General features: G+C 31.6%; 1 protein-coding gene across 1 annotated transcript in view; it reads right to left on the bottom strand.

Moving 5' to 3' along the window:
* Positions 1 to 7254: 7254 nt before the first annotated feature.
* Positions 7255 to 20522, bottom strand: part of chm (lysine acetyltransferase chameau) — a 193677-nt gene continuing 180409 nt past the window's right edge. The window contains exons 13-14 of the mRNA XM_076393906.1: positions 12060 to 12220; positions 7255 to 8839 (exon numbers count right to left, since the gene is read on the bottom strand). Coding sequence (XP_076250021.1) covers positions 8636 to 8839; positions 12060 to 12220 — 365 coding nt within the window. The 3' untranslated portion in view covers positions 7255 to 8635. The remainder of the gene's footprint in view (positions 8840 to 12059; positions 12221 to 20522) is intronic.

Below are 20522 nucleotides of genomic sequence, written 5' to 3'. Positions count from 1 at the left end.
AAACCCTTCCATAAAGGAACGCAAGGAAATATGGGTGAAAACAGTGCCATTTCGAAGATCTTTAAAGGCTAACTGGCGGACGAAGCTACAATCGACACCTTCATACACACAAACAATTTTTATAACAACTATATGCTGTTCAGAAGGAATAACGACCACGTACATCCCTGTGGTTGTTTCTTTAGGAGGGTTTTTTTTAGGTATGTAGAGGGTGGGAGGTTATATAATGCTTGGTTACGGTCCTGAGAACAAATGAGCTAGTATGGTCTGTTTTCTGATAGTAAAGAACACTTAGTGTCGCTTTGTATCACCGATCAAAAAAACGCGTTTTCTTTCCGTTAATTAAAAACAGTTTTTAAAGTAAATTAACAATGTTTGTTTTCTAAACTCTTTCACCTTCTATAAATTATATAGGTTTACGGAGTCCCGCGTATTTAAGATTTTACTTTGAAAATGGTTTTAGTGCTAAATTCAATGTTATTCGAAAGTAAAATGTTCTTTGCTTTACTTCAAAGACAAACACTTGTAGAGGAACATAGCCCTACAGATGTAAAGGAATGATCTTATGTACTTTTACATATAACATTTTAGTAATGTCTTTATAAATATAACATTAGACTTTTTAGCATTAAATATTTCGATGTCTTTCTAACCTTAACAAATGCACACATCAAAAAGCAAAACATGTTAAAATTGATATATAAACCATTCGACAGTTCTAAACCGTAAACTGAAATTATATGAAATAGCAGACACTCTAAAGATATCAACTGAACGTGTATATCATTTCATTCACTAATATTTGGGTATGAGTTTGAAGATGATCAAGCGTAATAAACCCGAGTTTTTGCATCGATATGTGACAATGGATAAAACATGGCTCCATCATTTCACTCCGTCGTTCGACCGTTCAAGTCCAATCGACAGCCATCCGGGTGGACTGCACACGATGAACCCGCTCCAAAGCATGATCAAACGCAACGGTCTGCTGGCAAGGTTATGGCGTCTGTATTTTGGGATGCTCATTTAGGATTAGGTTGTCTCTCGATCATTCTATGACTATAGTAAGCAGGCGAGTTTACTAGGCGTCGGTGTTTCTTAGCCCTAGCCTATTGAAATCTGGAATCACCAAAACTTCTAAACTTCTTCTTCTGAGCTGTTTGCTACTTGGAAAATAGCGCTTGAAAGAAGGACCTGCCAAGTAGTTGATCTGCTTAGATTACTCTAGCGAGCTAAATGCAATTGAATCGGACTTATGTGATCAATTATTGATTGATTAATAATTAATGCACATTAATGAAGCTTCAAGTATTATTAATTGCTTGAAGTGATTACCACACTAGGCAACAGAAGTGACATGATTCTTTTGAGCAGGGACAATGGTTAGTTGGTTAAGGGTTAAGAGTTAGTTATGATTAGTAAGAAGTTATGGCCAATAGAACACGATTTCTTCTTCTTTATTCTCCTTTCCAAATCCTGATCGTATCAAGTTATCCTTAACCGAATTTTGCTAGAATATTGTAAATTCCTCCATTTCCATTTGCTGTAGTGACTCTATGGCTCTTAGTATGCAATATGCTCTTAGATATTTATCTTAGGTTTATGCTTGGAAAGTTGGCTATAATATATAAACAATAGTTGGAAAATGACTATCAGTGTTTTCTTAACACTTTCTTCTGCTTTAACTTTAACTTCTGCAATCTCATTTGTTCATATGTTCATGTTCATTTGTGAAATATTTGGAAATCACTAGCTAGCGCTGATTAGAATTTAAGAATATTAATTGCTCAGAAAGCTTCCTTCAAGAACTTTTTACTTGAAGTCGAAACTATGTTAGTTTAAAATTTGAAATTGATTGTCAGATCTAGCACCGATAGTCTAATATCCTATAAGTCTAATAACACATGTACAAATAAAAGCTTACTTTCTGTTTAATTAATTGAAGCTATTAATACATTTATAATATCACTATTGGCTCAAATATCTCATTATCATTAAGTAATTTTTTTCTTGCATACGCCATTAAAAATATTAACTACATCTTTTTGCTAATAAGAGTAATAATGCCCTAAAATAATACTTAATCAAATTAATGTGAAGAAGAAAGGTTTACTTTAAATACGATGCTTGAACAAGTCATCTGCGCAGCGACGTGTTTTAATTTACTCCGTTTTTAATTAAAATTTTAAAACGGCTCGTTATTTTTGCAGGCCGCTTATGCAGACACGTTAGGAATTTGAACAAATATCTTCCTAAGTAACACTGCTGCATAAAATTACGTTTAATAACTGCATAACGGTACTGCTAGCTGACTTTAAAGCGTAATAAAGCACAGCTTTAAACTTGAAAGATCGCTGAAGATATGATGATTAAGTAATTTGAAATAAACCATATGAATTATTTGACAGTTTTACTAAGAAATATTACGAAGATATCATTAAAATCAAAACAATATAAGCAATGTAGTTTAACTTTATGCCGTACGTAACTTTAATCAGTTATTACTAAGTAATTTAATATTATTTCTTCAATAATAAAATTCTAATAATTGCACATAAAAGCACTGTAATTAATTGGTTTCCAAGTTCCATGTTACTTATTGATTGTAGTTATGTAATTATAATTTTTCGATAAAATAGCTGAACTTTTGGACATAGAATATAACCACTACGACCACACGTATCCTACATATCCTATATAACAGAATTGAAATGAAGTTTGAAGTTTGCCGATCATAGTCTGTAGAGACTTTGGAGACACGAAATGGTTGAGAAGAAAGGCTGGGTTAACTGGTCTTTTGATGGAGTTGGATTCGTTGATGACAGTGTTATTGTCTTTAGTTTTAGTGTTCTCTGCGGGTGGGACGCATTTCATTTGAGCTTCGTAGGTCTCTGCAAGGAGCTCGACTTTTTCTTGGTCAGTGACTGCGAAATTTCCTGTTACCGCTGACTTCAGGGGGGGTGACATTGTGCGTCTTCCCCACGAGGCATTTGGAGATACGCCAGAAGAAAGGGGGCTATCCAGTCTTTGGTCCGCGAGAAATGAGTTCCATTTCATTGCTCGCCAAGTCGGGACGGCCGCCCTTACCCCCTTGCATGCTTTGTCTGCAGCATCAAGGGTGAATCAAGCTAATCTGCATAAACCGTTTTTGATGCGAATTTCATGTTTAAGAGAAGCGGGAAGGTTGTTTTTCCACGGCTGGGGTTGTGATAAAATTTTGACTGTGGCAGATTCGTGAGCAGACTGAATATCACGATTTAGCTTGAGTACGGCTTCCTCGAGCTGTTCTGGTGTGTTAATTTTCGGAATTGGATCGGATTTCAGGAGAAGAGATTGGTAGTTTTTCCAGTCGGTCTTTTTCCTGAATCTTGATAGTGGGACTTGAGTGGTGGCGCAGTTTCCGAGTTTGAGAAGGACCGGACGAGTCTAGTTTGTCAAGGACTCGAACTTCGGAATGACGATTTACGTCTTGAAGAATAAAGAAATCAAGGATTCTTGCTGCGCCTTGAGAAACTGTACTAGGGTGATGGATAAACTCAACAACTCGCCACTTATTTCCATTAAAACAAAATATTAATATTTGTGCATACAATGGGTTTTGAGCAAATCTTATATCTGAAATGGTTTTTTATTCCCAACTTTATAAACAAATTATCCTTCTTTACGGTAATGCAAATATTAGAAAATAAAACATGGATTGATTTTTTTCCTGAAGCTCTAACGGAAGCACTATTTCATATTAGTTGTAATTTGTTATAGCAACATTTCCATATTATAACGGTAATCATAAAGGGATTATATTATGAGTGTTTGGAAAAATGTAGGTGAGTTCGTTACAAGCACAATAGAATATATATCAGGTGTTATTAAATGTATTCTGATAATTTTTTACATTAAAAAGGTATTTAATTTTTTTTAAATCAAATTCATTCAGTAATGATTTCCACTTATGGTTTGATTTAGTTTTAGCAGTTCAAAATAAAAAAGTTCAAGCTTAAAAATCTCTTCAATCAACCTTTTCTCTTTTACTTAATTCCTTAATCCACGATTTCTCTTTTTAAATAGATGTAAAAACGTATTTGACGAAGTATGTCTACCCAGTAATTCTTATCTATATAAATAAATCAGATTCTTGTTTTTTATATCGTCTAGACTAAACAGATTTATGTTTTAAACGTATTTCTTACGCTGATGGGTGTATATTTTCTGAGTTATTGGCGAAATAAGATCTGTTCGAGCTTAATTCAGTTATTTAGCTTTGTTTTCTCAAGTCGAGACATTGATTGTTAATATATAGCGCAGACACAGTGGCTAAACTATGATACAGCTATAAAGTAAAATTAGATTTTTTTATTTTTCACATACACGGTAAATATCAAAGAATATTTATAAAATATATCCACATTTATTTTCCCAACATAAAAAATATTCATATCACTCATTCAATCAATATATTTGAATTATATAGCTTTTCTTAGTCAATAGATTATGATTTTACAGAGTAGGCATGATGACAGTAACCATTTGTTACGCTGGAGCTAGTTTTTTTTGGGTAGGGAAATGTTTTATGTATATACTGCCAGGGAATATGGATCGACTAAATTATTATGACCTTCCAGTTGATTCCTTGATTACTTCTGATATAGCAGTAATAATCGGGTAACCTTTAAGGCGTATGAGGGCTCGGTGAGAGCTAGATAAAATCTAGCTGAATCCGACGATATCTGATTTTATGACTATGAGAAAAACGTCGCCTCATCAGCGAAAGTAACTGGCCAATGCGCTTATAGAAACCTAACAAGTTTGTCAGCCTTTAAATTTATTTTCACAGTGAGAATTGGGAATCTGTGGATAATTGGAAAATAAATGTATGTCTTTCACAGGTTCGCGTCAGCATCGAGACAGTATTACTCGAGTGAGTGTCTGGGGCCTCACCTCTCATATTACATCACCTCTAAATCAATCACCTTCAGATCTAAATCAATTTCAAAAGTACTTTTTCATGTATTAATGTTAGATTATTTATATTTATTTTAGAGCTTAGATATCAAAACAAACAAACAATAAATTTTAAAAAATTCAGAGCTTCAATTTATTAAAACTCTCGTTTCCATCATAAGACCGTGTAAGTCGTCATGGGAACAGGGGCTAAAAATTCGTCTTGATTAATTAGTATTGGAGGCTATGTTATTCTGGATCAACCACACCATCTTATCGGGATGAACTTCATCATAAGCGCTATGGAAGTATATCCAAAGTATAAAGCTCAAAACAGTTATATCAATGCAATACCATTGCCGTCGCTTCACAAGGAGGTTTCACGCAAAGTAGCTTAATCGTAAATTATTTTAATCCCTTTATTCCTAACGCTTACGATGTATCTGCATTTATCGCACATATCGGAAAACATTTTGGCGCAAATATAAGATGTATTTATGATCTAATAATGTTTATGAAGAGGATATTCCAGTCCAAAAGCTTGATATTTTATATGTCTAAATTTTCATGTTGTCAATATAATAAAATAAAGAATTTCTGATATCTGATAAAACAGAAACGAAAATTTAAATAAATATATCAATAACTCAGTTTATATATTCGGGTCAAGTCTTTTGGATCCTATATTAGGGCGAGAACGTTTCTTAACATTATTTGATGCCCTGAAATCAGATCTTCAATCCGTATGTCAAGATTGGTTCTAATTTTCGAGTTCGCGTATGGTGGTAGCATTGCTCTCTTATAATGGCTGTATGCTAACGATGTTACATTATACATTTACATTTATTTGGTTTATTATATGTAACTTTGTTTTGTGCTGTGATTGTGTTTCGGAGCGCATGAAAATGTACAGACAAACATTTGCAAAGTCTATTCAAAGTGTTTTTGTTACATTAGTGGAGGTTATATGCTGGGTAAACGTGGAAGAGTTATAACTAATGCACTGAAAAATGCGTATTTGTAGTACCTTGGTTTTGCTGTAGTAAACATCGACAAACTATGGGTACTGAAATTGTTTTATAACGTGTGTAGAACAAAGCTGTACAAGGAGTCTACATGGTGAAACTGTATACTTTTCATGTTTTGTGCAATATTATGACGAGAAGAGAAAAATCACATAGATAATTGCTACTGTTGCTCGATTAATGTCGTTGATATAAGTGCAAGAAAACGTATCATCAGTGTTCCATGTACGGACAGTGATCTATTGCCAATGGACCAGGGAGAAGTGCAAAAATACCTTATGAACTTTATATTCATCACCGGCGAGCAATGAAAGAGAGTTCGTTGTTAGGAGAGAAAAGCATTTAATTTATTAAGAAACATTTGTGGAACCTAGTATTCGAAAACTAATGGCCGACGCAAAGATTGTAAAATGTTTAACGCTTGATGGTAGAACCATGGGCATCGTTGCTCTCAAATTTCTACGTAACTACAAATAACTGGGTTACAAACACTCAATCGAGATTTTGTTGCAAAATTACAAAATTGGAGCTTTATTGTTTCCCAAAATACATTTTCTGCATTCGCATCTTGATTTTTTCCCATAAAACTTGGTGACAAGAGCGAAGAGCAAGGAGAGTGGCTAACCAAAATGGTAAAATAACATATTTATCGAATATTTCTAAAACTAAAACCAACTTAAAAAAAAGGGCTGCTGATTTGGATTCAGCCCCTAATTCACCTTATAAACAGATTTTGGTTGCTCATATTCAAAACCGGGTATACTTGCGCACCAAACCAGTTCATTATCAAGTCTTTAAATTATTTTTAAAACCATTTAAATCAATACTCGGGACACACTATCAGGATATATTTTATATTTTAAAAAATTGTGCTCAACGACTCGACGCTAAAATTTAATTACAGGACGTCCGCCTAATAAAACAAATTTTAATTGCCTCTTTTTATACACAGTTGAAAACAATTCGACCAATTTCAACGATGTGCTCGAAGAAGCAGTTCATTAAACACCGTCCTAATAAAACCATCAAATAGACCAATCGTCGGCCGTCTATTTTACGATTATGCATATAAGTTTTTAATTGCCCTCGTATTAAATCGGTCTTTCATCGACACAAACCTATATTAATTATTTTAATTAACTATCAAATGAAGAAGCGTGAAAACAAATTAAATCAGAAACAAGTAGAGAGGAAGCGTTTGTGTGCTATTTTTTGAGGAAATAATTAAATTTTAATATGACCGTATTTTAAGTACATAAACGAATGTAAAAAAGGGAAATAAGACAAACAATTTGGTTTTAAAGTGCACTTTATTTATCACAAACAACATTTTACAAATTATTATCCAGAAAATATATATCTTAATATTAAGAATAACCTATCATGATTCTATATAATCGACATTGATGAAAAACAATTCCCTAAACCCGAATTTTCATATTTATGTTAAACATATTACGCATTATATACACGATTTACAGTTTTTAATACATTAAAACATTCACTACTACCTTTTTTGCTTCTAACTTATTTAAATACTATTAAATGTTATAATAATTTAAATAAACATGTATCCACTACAAAATACTTAATGATACATTTACAATGAAATTATTAAATAAAAGTAAATAAACCACAGATTTTTTTTTCATTACTATTGTCTAGTAATAAAATAATATGATAGCATATGATAATTTATCATATTTGTCATGCTAATAATTTCTGAAATTACAAGACGAAAAATATTATATAAAATAAATACTCCTTAAATACAAAAAATTATAATTAATTAATAAAAATAGTAATGTATTAATTAATAATAAAAGCAGAATACATTAATTGCGTATCTTATAAATAATATTAACCTTTTAATTAACAGTAGCAAAATATAATTACGTACAATAATGAGTTAATGAAAATTAAAAAATAAATAATATAATCCATGCTTATTTATTCTATAAAAATTATAATTCTATAAAAATATTTTCAATGTTTTAGATTGCTTTCAATCAGGTATTAAAATTGCCGGTATGATAATGTTAAAATAATAATAACAATACAAATTTTTAAAATGTCAAGGAATTGAAATATTTCATAACTTATGAAAAAAAAATGTTTTGATTACGTAATGGACTTAATAGTCTAATCGTAATTCACTTTACAAGTCTTAAATATGTTTAAATACATTTTAAAACCGGGGGATATACGGGGGAGTAAGAAGAGACCTAAATAGGTGATAAATATCAAAATATACCATATAGTGATGAAACTGTATGGTGAAAAAATTACATGTAAGTGTTAAGTTTTAAGCAAAAGTCCCCATTTCTCTCTATGCATCACATTGTTATACTGTAAGAATTTTATAAAATAAAAAAAGAAGTTAAGAACTGTCTACTATATTTAATAATAGACATTACAATAAGCGTTGCAAATCAAAACAAATAAAACAACGAAATTCAATGTTAACCCATAAACTAGTACTTACTTTAAACATAACCTAAATATTTTGAGAAAATAATTGATCTTTGTGATGTCTATAAAACATCTTCTACACCAACATAAAATGTTAAAGATTTCTGCAAAAAAATCATATTCATGATATTTTCATATACAATATACCTGTTTTGATTGTCTTCACTTTTGCATTAAACTTTGTAAAATTACTCTGATTCTCATACAGAAGCTTGACTTTGTGGAGGGGTCCACTTCAGACACGCAACATCAACTTGCTTAAGGAGAGAACCACGTCGATTCACCCTTTCGATGTACTCATCCAAAACATCCTGTTTCTTAAGAATGATGTGTTTTCCCTTCCAGTATTTCATCATGCCTAGAGCTTGCAACGTTGACACAATATCATAAGAATGGATGGCCATCTGTAACAAATGGATAATTGTAAGTAGTTATTTATCGTACTAATATTAGTTATTTATCATATTTGATTAATTTAAAATATTTAAAAGATTATGTAGCTAAACAGTAAAAGTAGTAACCTATATTATAACCAAGTCAGTTACCTAATTTTTGTTTGATTTCTGAGGGAAGTTATGAAAAAATATAAATAAACTACAATAGGTCATTTAATTTTTCATTAAGAATGATTTATCATTGCAGGTTTAATTATATACAAATATATGTCTAACACGAACTAATCAAGATAAAAATACAGCAAAATAAATTTAATTCCAAAATTACCGCTATCTAGTTTCGATTTTCAGGAAAAAATATTTACAGAACCTTTTACACTTAACTGAAAAACTTCCATTTCATTTTGGTAACTAATAGTTTATGGTTATAATTAATGCCAGCAATTATTGAAATTAGTTATCTATAAAAATATAAAAAAGATAATGTTATAATTTAGTAATAGTTTTGTATAAGTTTTTGAAATAATGAATAAATTGAATAAAATATGTTAAAATATATAATTACAAATAATTAAGGGATCAAAGAACAAAAGATTCTGTTCAATTGACTCAAAATATCCTATACGGATCTTTTAACCATAGTCACTGTTATGATGCACATAACAGGTCAATTGAAAATTCCCCGGCCTACCATAGTAAAACACACTTTTCTTGGCAAGTGAGTGTCTGCTATTTCATTCAGTTTTAATTTACGGTCCTTTAAAATCATTTTGTGGATTTTTTAAATGTTTTCGTCGGTAACAACGTCTTTTGGGCGTCCACTGGTTTCATCGTCTTCGGTGCTCATTTCACTAAGTCTAAACTTAGCACACCAATCCTTGATGGTTGATTTTCCTGGGGCAGTGTCCGGAAACTCGGCATCAAGCCAAGTTTTTGCTTCAACTGTATTCTCTCCCTTCAAAAAGCGAACAAAACGCGAAATTCCTTTTTATCCATTTTTTCACAGTAACAAAAGTTGCTTCACTGAAAATGCTATAATTCACAAAGTAATGATCCGACAGGTGTCAAATTTATACACGCATATTTTGAGGGTTAGGGCTAACTAAAAAACATATGGATTTAATTCTAGTAGCGCCATCTATGTGCCAGGCCGGGAACTTTTAAATTAACCTATTATAATGCATGAAAAAACAGGCTTAACATAATAATTCAACCGCAATGGTCAGTCCAAATTCAACATGATATTTGAACAGAGAATGGCGTGTACAGGATTCTGTTCCCACTTCTCTGCAGAAAAACTCCCAATCCCCCAAAAAGCGACCATATAAAATGCGGATCCATCCAGCTTGCCTCTACAAAGCACAGGTGTCTCTCAGAATGGCCTAATCTGTATGTTAACAAGTTTATTTTTAGATTATTTAAATGCAACAAGATGCGATGCGAGTGGCACTTTCCGTGGCACAAAGGGAAAGAAAATATGTGCGGAAGTGATTTTAATATACAAGGTTGGTAAACAAGTATATATTAAATCCTACAGATCTATGTTTTTTTTAACAGTTATCTCGAGACTTCTTGAGAAAATATTACTCAGAACAATGACATGAACAATAAAACAAAAAAAAACTCAACAATCGATCAGGTCCATAAAATGGTGGACATCATTAAACGTTATTTCTAAGAAGAAACGCTCTTTAGCTTTTCTAGACGTAGCACAAGCCTCCGACAAAGATAGAGGAAGGCTTGATATGTAAACTAAATAAAACATATTAATATCATATTACTTCAACAGATTCTTCAGAATTAAACTAGATCAACATCATCAACAATGAGTTTAATTCTGGGAAATACATGCTGGAGTGCCCTGTGGTGGCGTTTTAGTGATACATATAAAATGGAAGGAATTACGATAGCCATAGGCGCAAATAATACTGCACTATTAGTATTTGATAAAAACCAATAGCATCTATAAAGAAAGTTCATATATGTAGGGAACAAAATAATAGGCTAGGTATCTACGCAATGAAAACTTGCATCGGGACCTAGATATTTCCAGGGTCGTCGAAGAAATCAAAACGTTAATCGCGAAATGCAAAGATTACAACTCTATAAAAGACATACATAAACTCTGCTGGCCGAATAACACTTCGTTTGCAGACTAAAGAGCGCCAAACATTCGGAGAGTGCGCAAATGAAAAAGGTGAGATGGAACAGAACTACAACTTATCTTTGCACGAACTATAGTGTATGTGAGCCAGAGGTGCTCTGAATCAAGTATTATCCAATAACATAACATGCAACGATCCTCCGATCCACAGAACTAGTTATTACTCTCATCATGAAACTTCTACGGTACATTTCATTATCGAAACTCTACTGAATAATAATAATAATAATAATAATAATAATAATAATAATATGAATAATTGCTGCTGTAACACCTAAACCATTTGAAAACTCGTTTCTTTTTGCCAATAAGTGCCAACAGACTGATACAATAGCAATTATTGCAGGCTAAAGTGAGAAAAAAACACATCGAGAGGGTACATGCTGAATCAGCTCGCTGGAAGTTAACAAACACGTTTTGAAGCACTCGGTCATATAATACGTCAAAGCTTGACAAACATTAGTTAAACAATAAAATAAAAATACTTCGAAGCATTGCTATATCCGCAATGAAGACATTCGTTACACTTAAAAATGTCTTTAGTTGAAGTTGAGAATCGTGAATAATACCTAGATAACTTACAATAAGTCTATAAATAACACCCTGAATAACTTGATAAGAACGAACACTGAAAAATGATGATGCTATGTTACCAGAAAGACGGCAAAAATTTTAGAACATAATAGAAGATATATTTATTAATGAATATTGTACCAATTTTTGCACTCAATAAATGCACTTTAAAAGATGACCATAATATATACAAGCATCTAGTATATGCTGCATAGTAAAATCATGTGTATGAATTAATCATAATTATATAGAATGTATCACAAGACAATTATAAACCCCACCCTTACTAGTACATAGCTCTACTATAAAATAGTTTTAATTGTTAAAAAATACAAAACTAACATTTTTTATTTACTCTTTTATATATTTTCAATATAAAATTAACAATGAATGCTAACCTTCTGTTTAAACGAGAGCACATATACGAAGAAATAAGTCTGACATAAATTCAAGGGTTATCGATTTACATTATAAATGATTTAAAATACTTACCTCCTGACTGATATCTTTAACTGACAAAGTAGTGCCCGGTCTTGTGCACAGATAACTCAATAAAACGTCCTTCCAGTAGGAGCGATATGATATTAAACCTAAATCACTTAAGGGTTTCTCCGGTGATCCTACTTTTCCTTCCACTTTCGTCAAAAGATAACCTACAACAAAAGAAATTACGTTGGAGCTTTTGCCATATCAATCATACTATCTTTACCCAGAATAATATACTAAATATACATTAAATATAAAGAAAAAGGCTCAAACACGAATTATTTATATTAATAACATATTAAATAAACACATAAAAATAAATATGATTGTAGTAAATTGATTAGACCATTAACATATATTAAATTTTATCTATCATAACATATAAATTTATTACACGCATATACTTATTACGAAAGATTGGGTTAAATAAGTTTTTTGTTTATTTTTTTTTAGTTATTACAACGATTATTATATACATATTTTATTTTAAAACGCTTTTTTTTGTGTTAAAAATCTAAGTTTGATTATCGTTTACTTTTTAGTGAGTTCCTTATGTATTCTTTGAAGTCGGTTCAATTTTTTTGTTACAAATAATTTATTTTTCTCTTTTTAGTGCTAGATATTTACTCAATAAATCACGCAGTTATATTATTTAATATTAGAATGGGCAGGCCAAGTACAATACAGCCCGTGTGAGGAAAAATAGGAACAAAAAAACAATGATTGAAAATAAGGTCCGCTACCTAGTCTAGGTGATTTGACAAATGTTCTAATCAAACTAGAACAAAAAAAAAACAAAAAAAGAATTTTTTCGATGGCTCATATGAAATGTTTTGTGCTTAAAAAGCAAACTGACTGACTTTTGCACTGAACGACTTTCGATTTTCCGTCACATCAGCTCAGCAATAACATTAATACAAATATCTAATTATTTTAGATAAATTATATATGTAAAAACTTTCTATGTGCCTTTGCAATTTAAGCATTTCCCTCGATCCCCCCCAAGATTAATGAATAATTTCAATGATTTAATATGAAAAATGTCTTAAATTTACTGGGCAATGATTACTATTATATAATCTTATATTAATGTGAATTTATATTGGAAGATTTAAAATACAAGGCAAAACTTATGTTACATCGGAAACTTGTGTGATTATATTTATCTCAAGTTCATCAATATTATTTGCTTTTTATCGTTTTGCTCATTCTAATTTTTTTTTTAATTAATTACATCTTACATTATATATGCTTAGTACAATCTTAATTTACAAATGAATTTATTACTACTGTTCTGTTGTACTTGAATACACATTAATACACAAGCAAGGCGAGTACTATCAAGTAATTAATACATCAGTATGTAAAAGTAAAAAATACACTATACACTAAAAAGTTTGGTTCACTTCAATCTTCTGATTTCCGGCGTGTTGTCGAGTAGCTGTATCGCTTCCACGTCGCTGTGATCTAGTAATCTTATTTCATGTTTTAAGGCGAAATTTTGGATCAATTGGTTGCTTACGTTGGACTACTAGTTGATACGGCTTCTTAGGGCAACCCCATAGGTCCAAATTGGCGTTATGATAACCAATAATCAATCCGTACTTTATAGTTGCTTGACTTTGAGTCTAATCTGCTCTACTTTTTGTCTAACATGATGTTTCCAGTTTAGTGTACCATCGAGATATATTCCGAGATAGTTTGATGATAAATGTTAAGTGACATAATTAGGTTTTTGTCTTTTCACCACAACGCAAAATTAACTTGGACAGATTTGGAGCTGTATTTTCCAGTCTCTAGTCCATTTGTAGATCTTGCTGACTGCTACTTGTACTTGTTTGGCATGATAACTGTGTCGTCGGCAAATGTTCCAAGCACTATTTCGTTTGTAATTATAATTGACATATATTGTTTTCTGTTCCCGAAAATTAAATGAACTAATTAAATGGGAAAAATGTTGCTACACAAACTATAAACAAATTATTGTACAACATAACAATACTCTCAACCTGTATGAAATGGCTTAAGATTTTCCCTACTCGTATTATTTTATTGAACTGATACTGAGACGTAGTCTGTATAAATTTAAAAAAAAATATAACTAGAAATAATAGAATAATAGAATAATATCTCAAAAAATAATATTATAAATTATTAAATTTACAAAAAAACTTAATCTAGTCTAATTAATTGTTCTTAAGTATATCAAGACGATGTATCATAGCAATTTAATTAACTCTTAAGTGTTTTTTGTATTCCGATCATTTTCTACAACACAACATATCTTATTATTTATCAGACAGGCAATGAGACCGCGATGCTGAAACAATTTGAAATGACATCTTCTGTCAATTCGTGTGACAACCATTTTCCTTCCATTTGGATCTTTCCCATTGAATAGAAATGTCCGGAAACTGTTGATTCTTATAATGCTAGGCTGTCTGAAACTTCTCTGAAGGCTGGTTTTTCATCTAATAAGTCTTAAAATCTATATATTCGAGTTTCTTTATTATCTAGGAAGTTCTTGGTAACTGACATTTAAATCACCACTTTTAAATCGTTGAAGTCAAAATCGGCGATTTCAAGACCAACATCACCGTAGGTTTCTAAGTGAATGGGCTTTCGTAGCAGATTTCTCCAAATCCAATAACAAGAGTAAGGAATGTCGAAAATGCAATTTAGAGAGTTCTATGATTAGCAACTTCCGAAAAACTTCATAAAGATTAAAACGCTAATTACAAATCAAATTTTATAGAAAATAATGATAACATCAAACGTTTTTAGTAGTAAAACAGCAAAACATATAAAACACAAAATAGGTTTATTTGCATTGCAATGAAGACAATAAAACTATTTATTTCTTCTTTTATTACTATTTCAATTAACATGAATATAATCCAATTAAATTTAATTATCATTATATCAAATATTCTCGATTTATTATAAAACCATCGAATTTGAAAAGCAATAATATTCGCTGTGCTTTGGTAAATAAGGTTCTTCCTTCCATTTAATATAAGTAACAGTCAATTTAAAATGATTTCTATTAAATATATCGACATGTTTTGATTTCCATCGTTTGTTCTTTAAAACCTTTATTAAAATAATGTTAGGAGTGTAACCATATAAAATTTTAGCAATTAGTGTTCACACAATGAACAAAATCTGCTATATCGTGGATACCTATCTATCTATCACCGAATAATCTTGTCTTAATAAAAGGCGATGCTTTTCCTATTGATTAGTTCTATGCGTTTTTTAATAGTCTACTTCAATCGGTTTAGTGATGAACAGGAGACAGTCGAATTTATAGTTTGGCTAAATTCAAGTAGCCTTGGCGTTGTTTGTAGCCGGCGGGTTTTGTAGCCGATTCTGAAGCGTTGCAGTTCGCTGGGCTTCGCTAGTATATTATCGTAGGTGATCCACTTTTCATTGTCTGTAATTAATGGTTAAAAAAATGGCTAGATTTTGTTTAGTTTTTGCAAATTTTAACTGTAAAATAACGGGGAACCCTATTATAGAGATTCTCGAGATGAAATATATTAATCTAGCTCGATATTCTTAATAAATTCGTCGATTTTCTCACCGACTTCAATGAGTAGACCAATTCTGATACTGGTGTTTATTTAAGCAGTTATCGTCATTTCAGCACTACACAATCTTTGATGAATCTATTCTATATTTTACCCTTTTCAAAAATAAAAATTCAAAATATGAGAAAATGCATCCGTTTTTATATTTAGAATGATAAATTGTTATCTTTTAAATATGTTACAGAAATTTGGCTATGTCAAAGATATGCAATTTCAAAGGCAATTATTAAGAAAAACTGACAAAAAAACAAAATGGGGTAACTGTAACTGTAAAATAAAATACTAATACAAAATAATGCTTTTAAAAGAATCCGCAAGATAATTTGTATGAATATTAAGATGAAAAGCACCACATATTAGAAGTTAGTAACAACTAAATCCATTATTTAAAAACTGACCTTAACGTCATCGGTTGAAATACGAACATACAAGAACGAAAACAACATGCACACTGAAGAAAATCTATTAGATTTATCCTGCGACATGGCAATTGTTATCTTTCTACTGAGCGGCGTGCAATTGCCAAGAAACTAGAGAGTAACAGAAATAAAATATCAAACTTCCTCCAGCCAATAAAGTAGAAAAAAGCTTGAGATACTTTGAACAAAAGTTGAAGTACACTGCTTTGATCAGCGGTAATAAAAATCTTTAATAGACGGAAGTGGCTTTTCTAGTTCGCCGCTTTTACGACTGCTCGTCGTGTGGAGAGCGTCGGTCCGTCCGTCTGTTCCTGCGATGGCGACATCGAAAACTGAGAACTGCGGTCTGGCGCTTTCGAGATAAGCGCTCCTGGAAAACTGGATATTGGAGTTTCGAGTTGACATTTGGTCTGAGGATATAATTTCTACGAGATGATTGGAAAAATCGGAAGTTCAGGTGAAATGAACTATCGATTTCCGTTAAAGGCATTTTATTTTACATTAGTTTTCAAATAAACCAACAAGTTTTATACACAAGGAAAATGGAGTTTGAATACATTATTAGATAAATGTATATGTACCATTAACAGGATCTAGAATAGTACACAACATTTTGAAAAAAGTTTGTGAGATAGTTGAACTTTGATTTTTTGAAAAAATTAAAACACAATATAGTAAATGAAATATCTTACATTCAACCACGCGAAATTATAACTGCGGCACGCATTTTCAACACATGGACTAAAAAGTCCCGGGCGTAAACATAGATGGCGTTACTTTTTTTGCATTCACCGCTTCTTCAGTTAGTACTAATCTTCAAAATAACGCTGTTAAAATATCAAGATATTACGCATAAGTGCGTGAGTTATTGTGCTAAGAATGACACTACTTTTCTTATTTTTAAAACAAAGGATTAAAAATAATTTCGTGTTTTAATTCTACATTGTTTCCTGATGGAAAAAATACCGTTCAAATGAAGCAATGACTTGAAAAGTGTTATAAGGACTACGGTCCATCGGATCGAAAAGTGAATTTGCGTAACTGGGTTAACATCGTAAAGATATCAAAAAACGCTGTTTTATCAAAAAAAAAGTTTTATAATACATGAGCATTTGGCATCAAAGTGGGTGCCGTGTTTGCTCACTGTTGGGTAAAAATAAAAAGCTGTCGATGATTCTGAGCAGTGTTTGGCCATGTTTAGACGTAATAAACCTGAATTTTTGCATCGATATGTGACAATAGATGAAACATGGATCAATCACTTAACTCCGGCAGCAAAACAATCGTCATCTGAGTGGACAGTAACTGGTAAACCTCATCCAAAGCGGCCGAACAATCGGCTGGAAAGGTTATAGCCACAGTATTTTGGTATGTGTGTCGTATAATATTTATCGACTATCTTTAGAAGGGAAATATTATCAACAGCGAATATTATACAGCGTTATTGGAGGCCGAAATTGTCGCATATGACAAAACAAATGACCGCATATGACAAACAATTTTTTCTTTTTTTTTTGTTTCATCAAGACAACGTACCGTGTCACAAATAAATCAAAACAACGGCAAAACTACATTAATCGAACTTTGAATTGCTCCAGAGTATTCGCCAGATTTGGCTCCCAACGACTACTGACTGTCCACAGAATCGTAAGCAATCGTATTCAACCTAGATAAAAGGTAACGTATAGCACTTTTTTTTTCTTGGTGTTCATAAGCATCAAAACGCTCTCGATATTTTCTATCGAAATAGCCTTGTGGGGTGGCTAAAACATCGACTATATTTAACTGAATGTTATTGCTAGTATCAATCCAGCGTTCAGTCAAAATTGATTGAATCATCTATTTTAAATAATCTTAATATTTTTTTATCTATGTGCTTAGTATCTTCCCAGTTTCTCATATGTACACTTTCCACACTTTTAGCGGATATCTTTCAGCATTCTTGGTTAGTAAGCGCTGAAACATCTTCCTGTGCGGTTTGTTATTTCTTGAAGAAATAAAGATTACCATTGAAACTATTTCGGTCATATATTCTGTCTGTTTCTCTTATTATAGCAGGTCAGCATTGGATCTTATTGTTTATTTGTAACATCTCTTTACTTATAACTTCTAGGGGATTATTATTTAAGGTATATGATTCGGATACGATCAAAGTCATATAAGTATAAAAGAAGGATGACATTTTTTAGGATGGATTATGTAACACACAAATGTTCTAGTATTCTTCCAGGATAAACAAGATTACATTTAAATACACAACAATACCAGAAATTGTTTAAAATATTTACAAAAGCGCGATTAGTTTAGATGCTTCAAAAATTATTTGAATGCTAAAATTTAAGGACTCCAAGAAAATCTACCCGAAAATCTATCGCAACTAGTGTATTCAGCGGACATGTTATCTGAATGTTATATTATAACCTGAGGTGCTAACATTTTTATAACTCTTGTGGAAATCAAGTATTTCCGGAAAAGCAGAAAACGGAATCCACCAGCTAGCGATATATAATTTGTATATGCCTAAAAATACGTCAGATAGATATGTAAATAAAATATTAATTTGCACAATATAAAAAACAAAGTGAAGTTATCTAAGATAGGCATTATTGATATATGAAACTGAAAATTAAAAAAAACAATCAACCGTAACTCTCCCAGGCGTTAAAAGTAATAAATAAAACCCGACGAAGAAACGATATTAGTTGAAACTCAAAATTTGTTTCTCCAGTTAAGACTCCAGATAACTCCAGTTCTCGTCTATACGTTTCAAAAGTGGTTAATATGTATTTGGAATCACTCAAATGTAAAGTCCTGCGCCCTACCCCATAATATTCACCAAATCGATGAAATTGTTACTTATTTCATGGTTCCTGCTTCAGCAGAAGTAAAGCAGTAATGAGAAGAACTTTCTACGAGTTTCCAAAAATATGGTGGTTGCTTAAAACGCTGTTAAAAATGTAGCTAGTGTGAAGTTACAATGGACATTATAGGATTGCATAAAGTCATCCAAAGTCAATATAGTCTAAATTTATCAAGACAAAGGGGCCTAGGATCAGCGATTAAATTAAACTTTTGCGAAAGAAAAACTCCAAATGAGATTACATGGATATAAAAGTCGTCGAACTAATAATATTATAACTACTGGACAACGGTGGACTAACTCGGAGATTGAAGAAACTAAACCCCCTTGAAATAGTTAATAGCTAGCCAGTGTAAAAATGCTGTGTTTTAAACTAATTACCAAACGTTAATTAACTTATTTGTTTATTACTAATTACTTTATTATTAGATACTGATATATCTGCTGTAATATGTGTTGTAATGTATGTACCGTGTGTGTGAAACAAGTACATAAGTAACACGTTATAAAGACTGCAAAAATGTCGATTTGCTGAATACTGAATAATATTATTTCAATATAATTTTAAACAATCTGTGTTTTTTATAGAAAAACATTAAGATGAATTATTTCCAACAACCATTTACAATTTTTATTAGAAATATACACTCTAAATAATCGAAGCTTTTAAGACAATATGTCGTAATAAATAAAATATATACACTTATATGCATAGTATGTAATAAATGTGGGTGAAAGAAGTATTGTAAAAAAACTAAAGCACTTTTTAACCCTCCAAATGATACAAGTAATATTTCTGTATTTTGTGGAATTATTTCGACAGTTAACGTTGACCCACATTTCTGCCGTATTTTTATTGATAATTTATTGACGCGGCTCGACCGGCACGATACGGCAACGTCGCACTTCGTCCTCGGCGTAGTAGCGTCGCGACGACGGCGACGGCGATGCCCCGGCGTCAATGAATGACGTCACGACGCTGCGCCACACCCCGTGTACCGAGGCCTTTAATTACACGGCGATTTTTGGCAAAAGAGGCCTCGGTTTTCATTCTGGAAAAAATGCACGATATGGAGTAGCGTTGGAGTACGCTCGTGAGGGCATCAGAATGGCCTGGTTGGTGATGGAGAATGAGAAGCGAAGAAAAGAGAGGTGGTTTCAACGGAATAGTGTACTAGCTGCTAGTAGTTTGGTAGTAATATTGCAGACGGTATGAATTAAACTATCCCCGCTTGAGTAAGAATTGTTTAAAATAATGATCTTGAAGAAGTAATAGTTTTTAGTTGACGTTAGAGATTATTAAAGAATATTATAACTTATACTAATATATATTGGAAACAAAACAGTTAAAAATATTAAAAATTCGTAAATATAAAAATTAAAATATAATTTAAAAAATAATATTACATAATATTAAATGATTTAACGAAAATATTATTTATAAAAATTTTAATATATACAATCTTAAACATATGAATTAAAAAATATCTTGTTAATACCTATTTTCAATCAACTTTGAATATACGGGTTTCGTTTAACTCGATAATTTTTTATAAAATATTCTAATGATTATTTAGAAAATCTCTGCTAGTCACTA

The sequence above is a fragment of the Rhynchophorus ferrugineus genome, unplaced genomic scaffold, assembly GCF_030347505.1.
Source record: "Rhynchophorus ferrugineus isolate W39M unplaced genomic scaffold, kcgeb_rfMv2 rfM2, whole genome shotgun sequence".
Classification (NCBI taxonomy): Eukaryota; Metazoa; Arthropoda; class Insecta; order Coleoptera; family Curculionidae; genus Rhynchophorus; species Rhynchophorus ferrugineus.
This window is presented reverse-complemented; position numbering and strand designations above follow the sequence as displayed.